At 38.5% G+C, this 20,106-nt stretch overlaps 1 protein-coding gene across 1 annotated transcript in view; it reads right to left on the reverse strand.

Moving 5' to 3' along the window:
• Window positions 1-11,023: 11,023 nt before the first annotated feature.
• KCNK2 (potassium two pore domain channel subfamily K member 2) overlaps window positions 11,024-20,106 on the reverse strand; it is a 59,675-nt gene continuing 50,592 nt past the window's right edge. The window contains exon 7 of the mRNA XM_053458700.1: window positions 11,024-12,337. Coding sequence (XP_053314675.1) covers window positions 12,026-12,337 — 312 coding nt within the window. The 3' untranslated portion in view covers window positions 11,024-12,025. The remainder of the gene's footprint in view (window positions 12,338-20,106) is intronic.

Here is a 20,106-nt window from a genome sequence, read left to right on the forward strand (position 1 = left end):
GAGGACAGTCTATAGGGAAATGCTTGGGTCACACTGTACCCTATCTACATTTTGACAATTTCTAGATTTATCTGGAATCTTTCATTAATTCTAAAGCTGACTCCTGGCTTCTCCAACTGCTTTTTTTCCCCCCTCTCCTATTTAGACAAAATATTCTGGGATATATTCGTATTAAACGAATACATAGGAAATATGTTAGCCATCAAAAACATACAGCCTACATAGGAGACATGCTACTTTGGCCACGTGAGAAGAAGGGAAAACCCCAGAAGTTCCCCCAGTACTGTTCCTCAACCCCAATATCTGCTTCATGGGTGCAGGAGATAGCTCAATAAGCAGATATTGGGGTTGAGGAACAGTACTGGGGGAACTTCTGCGAACACAGGGACCCCAACTTGTGTGACCAGATCGTTATCTTTAACTAGTGATTAAAAATGACATCCTTCAGGGATGCATTAAAAACAATGGCTGCCCTGCATAATGCATTGTTTATAAGAATCCCTAGTTTAATGAAACATTAGTCCTCCCATCCCTTAAATACATTGGTATGGCTTATAATTATTACTTTTGCAGGTATAAATAATATATGATTGAGAATTTTAGGGGTGTACTTCCATGAATCCATAAGTGCAGATGGCTTGGAACTGCTACCCGCTAACAACCAACATTAGAAATTCTTTTAGCGTAATTCGTATGCAGCGTTATTGGTCCACACGGACTGCTAAAAACAAAAAAATACCGCAACACGATTTTATTGCAAAACATGTGAGGGAATGTTGAAGCCGCAAGCCATGGACATCAAAAAGTAATTCTCCTTTTTTTCTTTGTCTTTAAAATGTACCAGGCTTTTCGCCTTTAGAATACATGCATCATAGCGCCTTGTAATATACAGCGCCATTAAACTGGGAAAACCATTCCGGCCATTCTCCTCTACTTATCATCCTTACTAGACGCTGCTGCATGCCGCTTTTCGCATACTTATAAAACCCTTGAACTATATAAATCATTTGCTATAAAAAAAATTCAGAAACTCAACCACTGAGTTTAATCTCTCAACGTTTGCAGTCAAAACACGAGCTCCATGTGGTCTACAAAACTCCACTAATTGCAGACAGGGCCAAACCAAGAGCCACGTGTATTAAAGATAATAAACATTTCTTTTGTGTGCACTGCCATAGAAGTAACAACAACGTGTAAACAACAGAAAGTTTATAAATGAAATTGTGTTAGTAAATTACAAACTTTACTAACTTTACTACTAATGATTCGGACACGTTTTTCGTTTTGTTTTTCGTCCATTCGTTTTCGGACAACGAATTGCGTCTCGTTGGGTCCGTGCCGATCGTTGTGTTTCACGCGGAGCTTCTGGCGTGTTTCGTCTCACCAGATATGTTGGGGTACACCTTCCTACACAATCCTCCCCAAAAAGGTGAAACAATCTATGCCACATTATTATTGGTATTTGAAAAAAATACAACTCGTATTTATGTTATTTTTTGCCTTTTCCCATTGAAGTTGGAGCATTGGAAGAAGTTATTTTTATTTGACTGGATTGCCTACACTTATACAGAAGAGTGATTTGTTTTGTGACAATGTATGTACATTTTTGTGTGATGTATGTTTATATTGTTTCTAAACCATATAGTATAGAAAGGTTAACTATAGGGAACCAAATTGCACGAAATATAGGGTTTTTTGAGTCTCTCATTAACCTAAAGATACCTTCCCATCAGTGTTCTCCAAAACATAAATTCTTTAAAAATATAAAATGTTTCCTCTGCTCTGTGTCGTTTACTGGTGTGGTACCTAACGTAATGTGTCTATTCTTGTTGTACCATCCTGCTATTTTCTCTGTAGAAAAAAAAAACCAAGTTGAAAAATGCTAAAAACATTTAGTCAATCCTGGTAATGAAAATCTGAATCTGGTGAGGTTTAAGAATTCAGGAACATTTGTTCCTCTCATCCCAGAAAGTGATAAGTTAAACCCCAGGCAGTTGTTTCATCAGTTAAGTGACAGCACTTATTCCAACGCACTGAGCCCTTAATCACAACAGCTGCAATCCCCCTCCGGTGTCCCAAAACACAGCCTATAACGAAAAATAAATAAATGTGTGCTCAATACACCTGCATTGCATATAATAAATGGCACTTTTGTATTAAAGATCACAAACGTGTTCCAAGTAAAACAAGAAAATACTAAATAAATTATTACAAAAGTATTGTGACACCTGACCATTACACCAACAGGGACTTTGATGACATCACATTCTAAATACATAAACATTAATAGGAAGTTGGTCCCCTCTTTGCCGCTATAACAGCTTCCACTCTTCTGTCCATTAAGACATGGTTGGATGAGTGTGGGGTGGAAGAACTTGACCGGCCGCTCAGGGCCCTGACCTCAACCCCATAAAACACCTTTGGAATGAACTTGAACAGAGATTGCGAGCAAGACCTTCTCATCCAACATCAGCGTCTGACCTCACAGATGCTCCACTGAATGAATGAATGAGCAGAAATTCCCACAGAAACTCTCCAAAATCTTGTAAAAAACCTTCCCAGAAGAGTGAAAGCCGTTATATCTGCAAAGAGGGGACCAACTACATATTAATGTCTGTGTATTAGAATGCGATGTCATGAAAGTCCCTGTTGGTGTATTTGTCAGGTGGCCCAATACTTATTTATTGTTTTATATAGCGCCATCAAATTCCGTAGCGCTGTACAATCGGTAGACAGGACATAAAAAGTAGTATATAACAATTTGACTTGCAGAAACATCAGCTCAAAAGAGCTTACAATCTAGAGGGAGTTGGGTTGTATTACACAAAAGGTAAAAGTGTCGCTGTAAGGGATAGACCAGCCGCACCAGTATAATTATCACAGGAGAGGGACTGGGAAAGGTGATGGGTAATGTTGTAAGCGTCCTTAAAGAAGGGGCTCTTGAGGAATTTTGTTGAAGGGCCGAAGGCAGGGGGATATCCTGGGTAGGGTATTCCAGATGGTAGGGGCAGCCCTGGAGAAATCTTGTAAGCGTGCATACAGTGTCCATATAGTGTTTATGTATACCTATCTATATATATTTATATCCATATATAGTGCAATATGTCTATAAAGGTGGTAATAACATGTAGGCCATATGTAGAACACATAGGCCATATGTAGAAGTAAAAAATGTATCTTTAATTAAACTTTTAAAACTAAGTAAAGTACCATGCTTTCATATACTTCGCTAGACATATTTGCTTTCAAATCTTTTATTATCCAGCCATATGGCGCATCACATTTATTGAGGGGGTTTTTTTTTATATTTTTATATCCAAGCAGATATAAGAACATTATAAATACATAGAGAGCATTTCTCTCAAAATGTCACAAGAGGTGAATTGTTTCCTATGAAAAAAAAAAATACTTTAAAGGGAAAATGTATATCGTATTGTGTTTATATTCGGAGGGGTCAGATAGAAACATCTGCTAAAACATTGTTAAAATAAACCGGCGAGTGAAGCGTAAACAATTTATAAATATTTTTCTATGCGGTTGGACCTCATCTTTTTGTTAACAGCTTAATCTTTGTCTTTTTTTAACTACAGAACTGAGAGAAATAGAGAGAACTTGGCAAATAATTACATGGAGGCAACACAATGTAATCATGACTTTAGTCAATCATTGAAACGCATTCTATGGTTGGGAGGCATTTTAGGTGGACATGACATCATCTTGAGATTCTTAATTCTGGCACCACCTCAACCAGGGTCTGCATGCGATGAAGCTTCTCGGGAGGTGAAATATGTGTCGGGGATGCAGGCTAGGTTCATAGAGGCATTGGTCATTAATATGAGATATGACATAGTATCATTTTATTTTTAACTTCCCCTCTTCTCTTTGCCCTGATGATAATAATAATGGAATGTTTGGGCATTTATCACTACTGAGGTGCATCTGGCACTTGGACTGCGCATCGTTACACTTCATCTGTCGGCATGGAGCTGGTGTTGCTGTCTCCCACTGACAGGGTAGACTCTAGATTGTCTTATGGCAGCCTGATATCCCATGTAGCAGGGTCAGATTAACTAAGGGGCACATGGTCCCCCGTACCCTGCAATTAGCACTCCTCCATATGTTCCCCGATGATTTCCCCTCAGCCACCCGGAAGTTAGTTATTCATTTTTTCTTAACTATGAAGTTATTGATTGCCCGTAATTGGAAATCATCCACGGTTCCTCTCCTCCCTGACATTCTCCTTCATCTTGAACGCACACATATTTTTGAAAAGCTATCCTTTCCGAATGATCAAATGCTTCCTATGTATACCAAAATTTGGGCCCCCTGGTCCCAACTCCGGCTCTCGCCATTATGGCACGTTTGACGAATCAAGGGGTCTTGGTAAGTCGCGTCCGGTCTCTCTCTTTCTTTCTTTCCCTCATGGTATACTGTTCGTTTGGGTTACTCACCCTATGTGTGCTGCCAGTGCCCTGGCTGTTTATGATATGCTGTTGTGCCTGACCTGATCCATGTGAGTTATTTTGTTTTTGTTTTACTTACATTTTGTCTTATTTTCGATGTCGCCTTCCACCTTTTACGCTTTCCAGCCTTGTGCAGCTTTCTCTACGGTGCGGGGCTCTCTGGGCTGTTTTGTCTTCAGTGGATTGATGTTGATTTCTTATATATTTGATGTCACTGTGATTCATCTATTTTGACCAATTTTGTACTTACACTGATACCTATTTTACGGTTGTGCTATTATTCATGCCTGCCTTGATGTGAAAGTATGTTCTTCTACTGTTGTACATTGTATTGGAACTGTTTAAAATGTCGAAAATACAATAAAAAATTTAAATTTTAAAAAAAAACTAAGGGGCACATGGAATCATTGCTCCAGGACCCCAGAGTGGTAAGGGACCCTGAGTCTCCTGTGATGTAGTAGACTTATTATCGTAGCCTGATGTCATAACCTGTGCCGCCAGTGAGCTCTGGACGGTCAGACACTACCAGAGAGGAGCCGCTCTACAGCAGGTATTATCTGATTAACCCAGCGTAGAGCCGGCTCCTCTCTCCCGGTCTCCATTTGCACTCAGACAGAATGGGGGGACTTTAGGACACGTAGTGATTAATGCTGAGGCAAGGAAGTGTCTTCAAGTGTAAAGGCTGATAGCAACTCTAGGTCACTTTAGAGACGCGTGTTGCGTCCCTCATTATATTTTTTTTACCAGCTGTCCTGATATGAATGGGACAGTCTCGACTTACCAGCAGTCCTATCCGATGTCACAGCAGATTGGCACTTTGTTGGCTGCACACGCTAGTGTCCCGGTGTAGAGGGACAGTTATAATTTTTGGGCTTAGCTGCCCCACTGTCTTGGTTTTGTGGGCATCGGGATCATGTGTCAGTTTGGAGATCCTCTCTTTCTCCCATTCTGCCTTTACCCCAAATACATATTCCAGTTAAAACATAAACAAATACATTTTAACTGCATTTTCCAACAATAGTTTTAAGAGAGTTGGTCCATCATATTGCACTACGCTGGTTTCTTAATTTAGATCCCCCCCCCCCCGTAAAAATGTATTCTCTCACTCGTAATATTATCCCGCAAAATTCTTCTTACAGAAATTACAAAAAGAAAAACAATGTGTTTTTTCCCGGAGCTCAGATCCATTATCCATCGCACCGCTAGTCTCCAAGCAAGTTTATTCCCAGTTGGATCCAATGACATTTTGCAAGGTCAAAAGGCGAGCTTATCACGGAATCCGAACGTAAGTCACAGCACTTAGCACCTCTCTGCGGATACAATATATAGACATTCGGGTTAGCTACGGGTAATAAATAAACTTCGTATAGCGCTGCATGCAAGCTGTATCCAAGCGGCAGAGCATTACTGAGACTAATCAGAGGAATTTGCTGATTAAATATAAATGAATAAATCTCTTTATTTATACAATACTATACCGAATTCCATGCTGTTGCCCTTGCACAAAGGCAAGTACGGGTCGCAACTGAGTCCATTGAAGACGCTAGCGGAGAACGCAATGGAAGCACATCTATAATGCCTGTGCACATACGCACAACATGACGCCAACACAAACACAGCTTAAGTATAATACCTAAACGAAGCTTAAGGTGGCTCTTACTCTTACCTGTAATGCCAGTGTAGCCACGCGATGGTGCGCCGCATGCACAGCATGTCCTGGAGGCGAGACGACAACCATCCTGATTGCTACTAAAACCAAAAAATATAGTGCTTTTCCACTCCACTATTAAAATCCAAATCAATATAAGAATACAGAAGAAAATATCAGTTTCTAATACACTGACAAAAACAGGCAATTTGCTGCAGACGAGGACATAGATTTCCAGCTCCGTATTAAAGCAGATGATTTAGTTTATCAATTGGGTGCCGAGACATATCGGAGCATTCATTCACTGGGGAGTGAACTTTAAAACGCAGTAAAACTGCCTTTCAGATCCTATCATTAGGAAAGGGAACATACTGCGGACACTTTATAGAGAAGTTTTTATGCACGCAGCGTTTATCATCATGAAACCCATTTGTTAAAGGGACAGTAATGCTGTTTGTTGCACAGGAGAATTTATCATGCGTCTCATCATCATTCCCAACTGTCTTTATTATTTCTCCCTAAATCCGGGTAGACGTTCAGCTGCCTGTGACTTAATGCGGGGGCTTCTTAATTTCATCCACAAAATGCCGTCCAGAGGATGATAGTGTTCTACATGAGCCTTAGTATCCATTACTGCAACCAAAGCAAATAAACATCGCAAAACATATTACCTTAGTATCACTGCGTAGTGCTGGCCTGGCCATCTGGCACAACAGGCAGATATCCAACAGGCAGATATCCAACAGGCAGGTATCCAACAGGCAGGTATCCAACAGGCAGATATCAAATAGGCAGATATATCATAGGTAGCGTGCTGCGGCACATGTCCAGCCGTCGGCTGCACTTATGTCATTGGGTGGCCGCTGGCCTTAAAGTGCCAGCGCTGCCCCGTCACTCACCAGTCTGGTCCTGGTTCTAAGCGCAACGCATTAAAGCACAGCAATCTCTTTGTGTCCTGATTCATTCCAGATCAAACGCATCATTTGCACTCATTACTTACCATGACATGGTCTTGTTTCTTGGTTAGTCATATTTTTTGTGCACAAACTTCATACGTTTTAGATCTAGCTTTGCTGTTATTTTGTATGCATGCATATCTTCAATGCTATTAACTTAGCAGTTCTGCCATTCTATCCCTTCCTCCAATCACATAAAAACAACACAAACTTTTAAGCAGCTTTTTTTTTTGTTTCTGTGTCATATGATAATTTAGTTTACATTAATATTTCCAGGAAGGTTTTGGACATTCAATATTACTTGGAGCGATGAGCTCAATTCAATGAGTCATCCATTTTTCATAAAAAAAGCAGATCTCGGGCTAAATGCACCATATGTTCACCACTAACCAACACAACAACCGGGGCACAATTGTTTTTTTTTTAAAAAAATTGCTCAGAGCCACGTGTACATGTAGAAAGCGCATCTCATTTTTGTTATTTGTTCCCATTTATACAAGCTGTGTATGTATATGACGGGGGGGGTTATGATAGAAACATTTAAATATTACCACAACAAGAGGACGAGTGGGGCAAAGGTTTAAAGGTAATATCAGGTAATATTACTTTACGGAAAGGTAGTATATGCATGGAATAGCCTTCCAGCAGAAGTGGTAGATGACACTTAAGCAAGCATGGGATAGGCATAAGGCTAAGCTAGATATAGGATAAAGCCAGGTACTAAGGAAAGTGTTCAGAGGTTGGGCAGACTGGATGGGCCGAATGGTTCTTATCTGCCCTCACTTTCTATGTTTCTACCTATACCTATAAAACTCAGAATATGGTTTTTTGGTATTATTTTATTCATAAAAAAAGTCTTTCATATAGCCCAGCTCCCATTGGCTTCAATGAGAATGACCATGTGCAGGTGTGCTACCTGTTTACACGTCCTGGTTTCAGCAGAGTCAGCCATGTCTACTCCAAGTTGCATGTAGTAAAACGGCTGCTTCTGTTATATGATGTCACAGGTTGTGCATGGGCCAGTGGCTGGAGAGACATCCAACTCCGGACTATGGCGGCTCTTCTGGTGACCCAAGGGAAAGTTGCCATTTTCTCCAAACTAAGCCTGGTCTTGGGGCATTATGCTCCTTTTACCAAAAATAAAGACAGCACTGACTCTCCTTATTGCAGAATGGACGCCTGTCTAGGGTGCCCTTTCTTATGGACACCACAGAAGATAAAAAAGAGTAGAGCTTTAATATACCCCATTCTTTTCGATGCTCTGTTTGTAACTATGGCCCACCCTGCCCCCTCATGCATGTCCCAATTCCTGCAACATGTACAACCAACACTCTTCTTTTGGTTCAATTAGCATGAATATTATTATTGGTTGCTATGGAGAATGAATCCTGACAACCACAAAACAGCTCTACAACATGGACCAACTCAGCTATCAAACTCAGGCAGGCATAACAGACCCATACTCTGCTTGCAATGAAAATGCTAAATTGTATCATGTATGATGACCTGAACCATGTAAGGCATTTGTTATATGTCAACAATGAACAAAAAACAATTGCACCGCTGTACTATATTTTAATTGTGGATAGAGTGCGGATTCTCAGCCAAGGTCAACAGGAGCGCCCTCTGCTGGTCTGGCATAATTTTAAGCCAATGTTTCATTCTCGGTACTTCTATCCTTGCTTCTTCTTATCCTTGTTCATAATTTGTTTTCATCTGTTATTTTGGCACATGGGATCAGTATGCAATGCTACTAAATGTGAGAGCACTGTGGTTACAATAATAATCCTTGCATTGATATAAATATTTAATGCAACCTACTTTTCATTAGTCAAGAGGCCAGGAATGTTGTGTAACCATGTTTGCATATTTACTTAGGGATCTTTTAAATATTGTGGATAATATTTTATATTAATATTATATTATCAAAATAATGCGTATCTAGTTCGATGAGCTTTCACTTGGGAGTATTGGGGACCCTGACCATTATACCAACAGGGGGATTGCGAGCCAGGCCTTCTCCAACATCAGTGTCTGACCTCACAAATGCTCTACTTGATGAATGGACAAAAATTCCCACAGAAAATCCCCAAAATCTTGTGGAAAGCCTTCCCAGAAGAGTGGAAGCCGTTATAGCCGCAAAGAGGGGAACCAACTTCAAATTAATGTCTATGTACATAGAATGCAATGCCATCTGTTGGTGTAATGGTCAGGTGTCCCAATACTTTTGTCCATATAATATATTATGTATAAAAAGCATTTAAAGTATTGCTAGTTTTACATTTTTGGCTCTAATTTAAATTATGACTGCCTTTCTACCTGTTAAATCTCAAAAATATTTTGGTCTTTTTGCAACTAGTGCCTATTGGATAGAACCTTGGACTTCATAGAAACATAGAATTTGACAGCAGATTACACCTATTCGGCGCATCTAGTCTACCCATGTTTCCTCATATAAAGACTCAGACCTTAATCAGTCCTTGGTCTCATGTTAGATTCAGGATAGCGTAATGCCTGCCCCAATACAGAAATGGATTTTAAACAAGCATGGCCTAGGTGTGACACCATACTCAATCTAAGACAAGACCAAGAACTGATTAAGGTCTGAGTCTTTACAGCAGAAAAATATACAGACTGGATGGACCAAATGTGCCTTATCTGCCATCAAATTTGAATTGAGAGGCCACAAAGTGGAAGCAGCGTTGACTGGAAAAAAAGTGAGATGGCACGTGAATCCAGAAATGGAGGCAACACATTTACACCAGGCACCATGGTTGGGCACCAATCAACTGAAATGCTATAAATCAACCAGGGGGGATGTAAAACTCTTTCGCTTAAAGCCTCTGAGGATCTTCTCTGATTACAGTAGTCATTGATCTTTGGCTACTTGGTGATTTCTGGCTTTGTCCATTCTCTACCTCATCTCCTTATATTGGCATTGGCCTCACCTCCATGATTTATCTCAACCCCACTCCTCTCTAATAAGGAACAGGAGGGAGAAAGCTCCAGAGGATCAGCCCTGGGAACTTCCCATCTATGGTTATTATCGCTGGTAATCATTTGTATATTATTTATTTTCCAAGCAGTCCGCTAAAATGTGTAAAATGTGTATATAAATCTTATTTTACAGAAAATATGTTATAATAAAAATATAACATCAATCATGCATGTTAATATAATTTAATAAAATTCATATGTTGCTGAAAAATGTTTCATTACATAGAACTATTCTCTGATTTTCAATGTACATATTAAAGTCTTAGCCGCGCACATTCTCAACTTATTTGAGACCCGCATCTTCAATACAATCATTTTTTTTTATAACAACCGTGTATACACAGCAGTTTAATAAAGCCTCACAGAGTAAGAAACGTTTCTGCCAAAAGCAGAGTCATTAAAACAATAGTGTCTCACAGTATGTGGGCACAATGGCAACTCTCTCTCCGAAGAATAACAGTGTTATGTCCAATCAATATTGCTCAGATGGTACACGTCATTGATCTACACTTTTCTTGTTGTATCAACTGGCTTCCATGCTGTTAAACCTTCCCATGGTGTTCACGGAATAAATTTTTGGTATGTACTTACTATCTTATGTTTGAACAAATCCTCAATTAAGTCCCCAAAAATGCCCTAGTGGTTGTAGAAATGACTACTGTGTCTACACACTAAGGGTTGAAATGAACAGTGCCAGTGAAGAAGTTATATTAGTAAGGTATGCATTAGCTGCTCCACCTGCTAAACGTACAAGTCCAACATCTTTGGCTGATGTGTCATTGACTGGTGGCAACCTGGCGATGAAGGTCCACTCTTTTTACAGTAGGCGTTAATATAGTTGATAGAATTAATCTTATAAATTCAGTTTAGTGGTTTAAGCTGCATTGGTAGGTTTAAAGATTTTGGCCAGTTTGGGCAGAGGCTTCCATAGCTCGAAAAGTAATTTTTTAGCCTGGAAAAACCTGCTGAACAATGTATACTCTCCACACCTGGACTGGCCATCGGGCACACCGGCCAATGCTGATAGCACCTTTTGCCGCTTTTGCGACAGATCCAATGGTTTGGTGTTTGTTGGCATGCTGGATACACGTGGCCGCACACCGCAAAGGTTTAATAGTGAAGCATGTGGCCATGTGCATCCAGCAGCTGGACACGTGTACTTTACATATGTGGCCGTCCCTGCTACTTTAAAATGTCACTCCACTAGAAGACGAAGAGCTCCCTGCAGTCTACCCTGGGAAGTTCTCTGGTATGGTCATTTATCACCCACTAGCCTTAAAGTGCCAGGACCTTGCTTACATTACCAGCAACTTCAAAAACGATAACATTTAGATCCATAAGTTAAGTGTTCTGGTCTTCATGTATCCTACGATGTATCTGCAGCTCCTTAAACCTAGGGCTTAGAGGTGGAGGATCGGTGAACCAGGACTTCTGGTGTTCATTCCTGACAAATACACTGCTCAAGGCTGCCTTCACAGATGATCTTCAGGCAACAAGAAATATTCCTTAAAATACATTCCTTAGGCTTAAAAATAATAATTAAAAAAAACAACAATATGGAGGTTTTGTGTCTTGAAAGTATAAGGCACTGAAATGTTTCTTAGGTTAAAGGCTGCATCTCATCAATTTCTCGGTTACAAAAATGTAATTTCATATACAGTTCATTCCTTAAGGTTTGATACCAAGCATTTTCTATACATCAGTGTTATCACAAATAATCAGTCATTTTATCCAGAATTCTGTGAGTTGTATGGCACATTCGAGGAAAAAAAAATGCACAGTTTTGAAGTAGTCATTTTTTTTTTTTTTAGCAAAATCTCTGCATTCGTGTATTTTTTATAATTTTAACAGTACCGAACCCCGGTCCCTCTAAGTTCTTCTCAACCTCATGCATACTTTAAAAATGCTGGTAGATTTAATGATGGCAAGCATTTCAGCGACAGTGGAATCAGAACACCGAGCTACTTAAAGTTTTCGATGACAGCAATTTCTTCGGTGACACAGTGCGGAGTCAAGCCATTGAGATAAATACTTTCGCATCTAGTCATTGAGCACTCCTTATCATTCGTCAGATGATTGACAGACAAGGTTCTCTTGCAAGGAGTCATATCTTGGCTTGGACTCATCGCTAGTTCCGCAGAAAGCTTCCTCTTAATCGAGGTAGCCCTCTGAAACTTGTCGTAAATCTCCACGCTCAAACGCCTCCTGGTTTCTTTGAATTCTGCCGTCACGTTTGCCGTCCACTCCGCTGCGTGGGCTCGGAACTCGCCAACCTAAAAACAATAAGAAACGATATTTGGATCACACTTTGCATATAAGCAAGACTTCACATGGAACACTTTTGATAAGAAAATTGTATATAGCCAATATTAGCCAGTTTTTAGAATAATATGTAAAGTTACATTTACTTTAAGGAACCTCAGAGGTCTCTTCTTCAGATAGAATTAACCTGAAGAAGAACATTGCCAAACACTGTTTCTTAAAATTGAAATATATATTTTATATTTTATATATATATATACCGTATTGGCTCGGATATAGGCCGCCCCCGTATATAGTTTAAAGAAAAAGTTTTTTTCTTGAAAAAAGCACCAAAAAACATGCTGCCACTCTGTCCTCTCCCCCCCCGAGATATGCTGCCACTCTGTCCTCCCCCTCCGAGATATGCTGCCACTCTGTCCTCTCCCCCTCCCCGAGATATGCTGCCACTCTGTCCTCCCCCCCTCGAGATACGCTGCCACTCTGTCCTCCCCGCGATATGCTGCCACTCTGTCCCCCCCCCCGACTTACCAGAGCAGACTCCCGGGTGTCTTACGGGGCCGGAGGGGGACATCTATGCACATCGTGTATACAACTCCCGGTGCCAGCACTCAGCGGAAGTGCCGGCACCGGAAGTTGTATACGCGTATTGCGTAGATGTCTTCCGCCGGCCCTGCAAGACACCCGGGAGTCTGCCCTGGTAAGTCGGGGGGGTTAGAATGCATCGTGCGCACGTTCACTGGCAACGGCGCATCGCCGCTGCCGGTGAACGTCCGTGCGATGCGCTTAGACAACCTCCCGTGCCGGTACTCCCCCCGTGGGAAGTGCTGGCACGGGAGGCTGTCTGAGCGTATCAGAGAGTAGGATGCAGGTCCCCTGCACCGCTGCGGGGGATCTGTATCCTAACCCCGCTGCCTGCCCGGCGCCCGGGACTGCATGTCCCGGGCGTCGGGCGCTAGACCCCGAATATAGGCCGCACCCCCACTTAAAAGACTTAAAGTGGGGGAAAAAAGTGCGGCCTATATTCGGGCCAATACGGTATATATATATAATATATATATATATATATATATAAATTCCAAAATTAGTTACCAGCACTCCTGGGACTTGGTTTCAATAAATCTCTCAAAACTCTGTGTTACAAGTCAACGTTTCAGTCTTTTATTTTCAGACTTTCATCAGGACATTTTATATATATATATATATATATATATATATATATATATATATATATATATATATATATATATATATATATATATAATATATATATATGTCAGTTTCTGGAATGTTTATTATTAAGACATCTGGAAAAAAGTTAAAATGTATCCAGAAATGACTGCCTGTCCTTTAAAAAATAATCAATGTTTGCTTAATGTACCCAACAAACGGCAAAATCTACAATCGCTTTTATTATATTAAAATGAATTATTTGTTCTATGTTAAATTGTACTCTACAGAAAATGCAAACAATAGCTTAATGCCATAAAAATAAAGCGTTGTCTGAGTAACAGCACTTAAATAAATTATATTTTTCAGTTTACAGTCAGCTACACTTTCAATTAGGAAAACTTATTAAGTTTTAGATATAGATTCTTAATTAGTTTTAGCAAATGCAATTTATATTGCTAAGGACAGCAGCTATCGGCTTGTAATGAGTTTCTAAGCTGCTACTCAGTCCATTTAATTTATTAGTAAAAAGTAATACAAATCTTACCATGAAAGGCTGCAAACACATAAGCTAAAGGACTGCGGTAATGGAGAATACACAATATATTATTATTATTATTATTTAAATAACAGTGTTTGTTGATGTTCTATAGAAGATTGACATTATACAAAATATTTAATATATTATTATTATTTAAAAAACAGTGTTTTTTCCTGATGATCTATAGAACAATCACATTATACAAAATATTTAATATATTATTATTATTATTATATTATTATTGATATTTAAATAACAGTGTGTATTTTATTTTGCTGATGATCTATAGATCAATCACATTATACAAAATATTTAATATATTTTTATTATTATTATTGATATTTAAATAATAGCATTTATTTTATTTTGCTGATGATCTATAGAACAATCACATTATACAAAATATTTAATATATTTTTATTATTATTATTATTATTGATATTTAAATAACAGCGTGTATTTTATTTTGCTGATGATCTATAGATCAATCACATTATACAAAATATTTAATATATTTTTATTATTATTATTATTATTGATATTTAAATAACAGTGTGTATTTTATTTTGCTGATGATCTATAGATCAATCACATTATACAAAATGTTTAATATATTATTATTATTATTGATATTTAAATAATACTATTTATTTTATTTTGCTGATGATCTATAGAACAATCACATTATACAAAATATTTAATATATTAATATTATTTAAATAACAGTGTTTATTTTTTTTGCTGATGATCTATAGAACATTGACATTATACGAAATATTTTTTTCTTTTATTTTTCTATGATGACAGCTGCGTACTGTCTTAACAAGCAGTTCTAAGATGGAAGCAAAAGAAAACAGGATGACTTTAAATAAAGTCGCAATAACAAGCTATAAGTGTTAAGAATTATATTGCTCAAGGAAAATCTAGCAATTATGCAAAAGAATATATGACTTTGTGAGCATTCCCTATTATTACCCGATTAAATCTTTGAGTAGCCTTTGAATGGTTAAAGGGACACTTTTCTAAATGTATTTTATGAAAAAATGGCTTTCTGTGGCATCCTGGGTACTTACCATGATAATTCTTTTTGCTACTAAGTCTGGTTAGTGGGCACAGCAAGAATGTGACGATGTCTCTGATTACGCAACAATAATTAAACATCATTTATTGTTAGGCAAGGTTTTAATTCCTCAGCCCGGCTCTTGTCTTGTTCTCAGGCTTGTAAGCTTTTTTATTTTGCCAACTCAATTTGTATTAATTGGCTTCCTAATCAGTTGCTTTCAGACATAATGAACTTGCAGATTGCCGAAAGAAGCCCGCCATCCCAAACAGGTGGAATTAATTCACAGTGATAGCCCTCTTAATCAAGACTCTGCAAACCTGTCCATTAAGGAACAATCATCAAGAGTCCTAACCCCATCAGTGCTGAACAGAGTGGAATCCATAAACACATTTCTAACTCATAAACGGTCAAATGGGGGTTATAATGGGGTTGGGGTGTATTTAGCCATCTCCAACAAAACCGTCTGTTACTTATGAAAGTAGAAGCTGGCTTCGGAGGCAACATAGGGGTATGTTCACTAAACTGCGAGTGCTTGCGTGGTGGCAAAGAAATGGGAGTTTGCAGCTGCAAACTCTCACAAGTTGGACACTATCTGGCTTGCAGATTCATTAAAGTTAACTCATATTAGCACTCACAAAAATCACCCACAACTTGCATACACTCGACTGTGGGAAAGTCAAACTGATGCAAGTAGAAAAAATGCAAGCAACAAGCAAATTCAAGTTTCAGCTCGCAAAAGTCACCTCTCATCCCCAAAGGGTTGAGATGACTGGCAAGTCCAGTACAGTCATTAAATATATGTATATTTATATATATATATGTATATATATATATATATATATATATGTGTGTATGTATTTACAAGAAAATGGAACAGCGGTAAGCAGAAGTCGTGAAGTTTCTGTGGTCACTCCTGGGATGTATTCATTCAACTTTTGTCTTGCTGTATTCGCTCTGGTGTTATTGAAACTATTACTGTAGAAAGATAGACATTTCCCTCATTAAAGCAGACTTTCATAATGCGAACTCAGGACTGGATTTTGGAGTTTTTGTTTACCACTCCTAATTTATTTTTATTTTTTTTATTCCAATTTTGGAATTTCAAGAAAACACGGGTGTTTGCTATAGCAGAATACTGGCTATTTCCTTAGAAAAGCAGGATCGTTGGCAGAAAAGGATGGGTTAACCTGTTAAATGTATAATTTAACTCAATCCATTTTCAGCTTTGTGTCGTTCCGCGCATTTTTTAATGTGAAGTGAAACAGTGTTAAAAATCGGGATAAACGGTTATCTATTACAATTTCCAATTACAACCTGTTAATGTGTATCTTTGAATAACAGAAGTGGACAGCCGCCACCAACACGATTAAACACAGCATATCAGATCATTCTGACAATTTCGCTATGGTGCTTATGCCACATTAAACACGCAATGGGAACAACGTGGAAAAATGCAAACCCAAGTTTAAGGCTATTTATAGAATATTCAATAACATCTGCATTTATAAATATTAAAAACTTGAACGTGCTGAAAATGTATATTAGCATTAGATATTATACAGTTGAATTTTAACATGTACAACAGATACTGTATCATTTCCCCAAACCTCCCATTCATTTGTTTTCTCAGGGGTGAAGGCGCTCAGGGAAGAGCATAAAATAGGACTCCATCAGCTATGACCTGACCCATTACTGGGTTCCCTGTTGGGTCCCATATCTGCCCCAGCTAGGACACGATATGGAGCTTGGAAGAATATTACAAATGAAGGCAAGATCAGAAACAAAGACTGAAGATTCTTTGAGTCAACATAATCCAGCAGAGGTCAAATATTACAGATGCCGGGTGGAGAAAGAGAACTGAAGACCTAATCAGTAGTAGCATTGTGTAAGTTGCATAGAAATCTGTGTTAATATTCAAAAAAGGTTAACCCCTTCTAAAAAACCGTTCCTTAGATCCCACTAGTCTGACTGACTACCGCCCTATCGCTCTCCTTCCTTTTGTCTTTCAATTGCTTGAGCAAATTGTGTGCAATCCCTTAACTAAATTCCTCTCCTCTGATTCCCTCCTCCACCCTCCGTAACAACTAAAGTCAAGATGGAGGGAGCGGGGGTGCACTCACTGGCCAGCGGCTAACAAAGGCAGAGTTGAGTGTATGTGTTGGGTCAACATGGGTGTATGTAAGTATGTTACCGTGTTTGTGTATGTTAGTGTGTGTTTAAGTATGATAGTATGTTATTGTGTGCATGTTAGTGTGTGTGTCATTATGTTACTGTGTGTATCTGTGTAGGGATATTACTGTGTGTGTGTAAGTATTTTAGAATGTGTGTGAGTATGTTACTGTGTGTTTTAGTGTGTATGTAAGTATGTAACTGTGTGTATAAATATGTTACTGTGTGTCAGTATGTTAGTGTGTGTGTTTGTATGTTACTGTGTGTTAGTATGTTACTGTGTGTCAGTATGTTAGTGTGTGTGTTTGTATGTTACTATGTGTCAGTATGTTAGTGTGTGTGTGTGTATAAATATGTTACTGTGTGTCAGTATGTTAGTGTGTGTGTGTGTGTTTGTATGTTACTGTGTGTCAGTATGTTAGTGTGTGTGTTTGTATGTTACTATGTGTCAGTATGTTAGTGTGTGTGTGTATAAATATGTTACTGTGTGTCAGTATGTTAGTGTGTGTGTTTGTATGTTACTATGTGTCAGTATGTTAGTGTGTGTGTGTATAAATATGTTACTGTGTGTCAGTATGTTAGTGTGTGTGTTTGTATGTTACTGTGTGTCAGTATGTTAGTGTGTGTGTTTGTATGTTACTGTGTGTCAGTATGTTAGTGTGTGTGTTTGTATGTTACTGTGTGTCAGTATGTTAGTGTGTGTGTGTGTTTGTATGTTACTGTGTGTCAGTATGTTAGTGTGTGTGTGTGTTTGTATGTTACTGTGTGTCAGTATGTTAGTGTGCATGTTTGTATGTTACTGTGTGTCAGTATGTTAGTGTGTGTGTTTGTACGTTACTGTGTGTGTGGGAGGAGTTTGGGGCCTGCACCGTTAGTCTTTCCAGGGCCCCGGCATTTTTAGTTATGTCACTGCCTCTCATGTCCCGTATGACCAACTGCTATTTCTTTTTGAATGTCACAACGCTACCTGAAACTTAATCTTTCCAAAACAGAATTCATTATCTTTCCCCTCCACCCCAGTACCTGTATTCTAATTCTCCATTAACAGCATGACTATCTCACCTACTAACCAGGCGCAATGCCTTGGGGTCATTTTCAACTCAACCCTCTCCTTCATCCCTCACATTCAGTCCCTTGCCAGATCCTGTCGCTTGCCCTTAATAAATGTACCTTGGCTTGCATCCACCCAATCCTTACCCAAAAAGCCACAAAAACCCTGGTTTATTCTCTTATTATATCCTGCCTCGACTATCGCAACTTCTGGACAACTCCATATTAATGCCCGTGGTTTGGGAACAAGCTCATATATGTAGAGTGGCCAGGTGTCCACATACTTTTGGTCATATAATGTAAACAGCAGTATATAGACCAATGCATGCCAGTATATGTATTATTTTATAATAGGTCCAAATCAGTTCTAATAAATGCAGCATCATGCGGTATAACCGAATGAATATTACATGTATATGAATATTGTACAACTTACTTATTTTTTTGTAAATTAATACAAAAAAGAAAACTTGCTCATGTTTTAGAATTTTTCGCAAACCTTTTGTGCATAATTTTTTCCTAACGTGCAATCCTGTATATGCCTCACATTTGATTTATTGCAGATCCAGCTGTTCGGATAATTATAAAGAGTTCTATTTAAGTATGTTTGACGTATTTGCCGCATTTTCATTTTGAAATGTGCATTTACTTATAAAGTCATATTTTTCAGGGATTTGGGATTCTCATTCTCCCTCTGCAGATCCTCAGCAAATGTAAATAACTGAAACTGGCCAAGACTATCCACAAATGTTCGATATATTAGCAAGCCTAACATGATCCATGTGGGTAACAATATATGATAATTCCGAGGTATCTGCAGAACATGTTAAAATGCAGAGACAGCCTTAAGGACAGGAATATTATAGTTGATCCGGAATATAGCATCGTAAATGAGAATAGCATATGAGGAGATGAATTATGAATGAGTTATGAATGAACAACGTGCACACAGGTCTTTTATTAACCATTTGGTCACCAGAATGTTGTAAATCACTGGCACAAGGAAAGTCTACTAGCTCATTATGTTTTGACTAGTGTGTGTACCAACCATTAAAACGACGGGATGTTTTTTGCTCCCTTTTTTGCTTCTCTACTTCTACTGATAAAGAAACCTGCATGCCTCCGTTGCTGTGCCACTGTCATTAATTTATGTGACATTTCTATTAACCTAAATTCATTATTGAGTGTGCTCTGCTTCGGAGATCAAGTAAAACTTTGTCAGTTGTTTATGTACTAGGGAACGGAACTCCTGCTCTGTGCCATCATTCTATCTTATGAATCACTGGAGAGGTCATACGAGGACTGTTCTATCAAGATGCTTTAATATAGAGAGTCTTGCTGGATTTTAGAAAGCTAAAATGGATTGTTTACTGCTTCTGGGTAGTTCATAATTGAAATATGTTGAGGACAGAGGAAACTACATTAGTGGTTACAAACTGGAACATTAATAAAATATAATAGAATCCCCAGTGTCTTGTTTGGTGCTTGATAAACATATTTGTATGTGGTGAATCTATGTTGTTTTATAGGGAATGATGGAATCTATTATATTACACATACATATATATATAAATCTCCAGTGTTCTGTTTCTCCGCCGTGTAAGTAGGCGCTCTGAGCACTATTCACTATCTTTTTTTGTTATTTTCAAAATGCGTATACTTACTTTGATGCATGTGGATTTTCTCTCTCATTTATGATGTTTGCAATACATTTTACCCATTTGCTATTTTGTATGTTGTATTGTGTAAATGAAACCAATATCTTCTAATGTATTTGAAAGTATTGGTTA

The sequence above is a fragment of the Spea bombifrons genome, chromosome 3 (genome assembly GCF_027358695.1).
Source record: "Spea bombifrons isolate aSpeBom1 chromosome 3, aSpeBom1.2.pri, whole genome shotgun sequence".
In the NCBI taxonomy this organism is placed as follows: Eukaryota; Metazoa; Chordata; class Amphibia; order Anura; family Pelobatidae; genus Spea; species Spea bombifrons.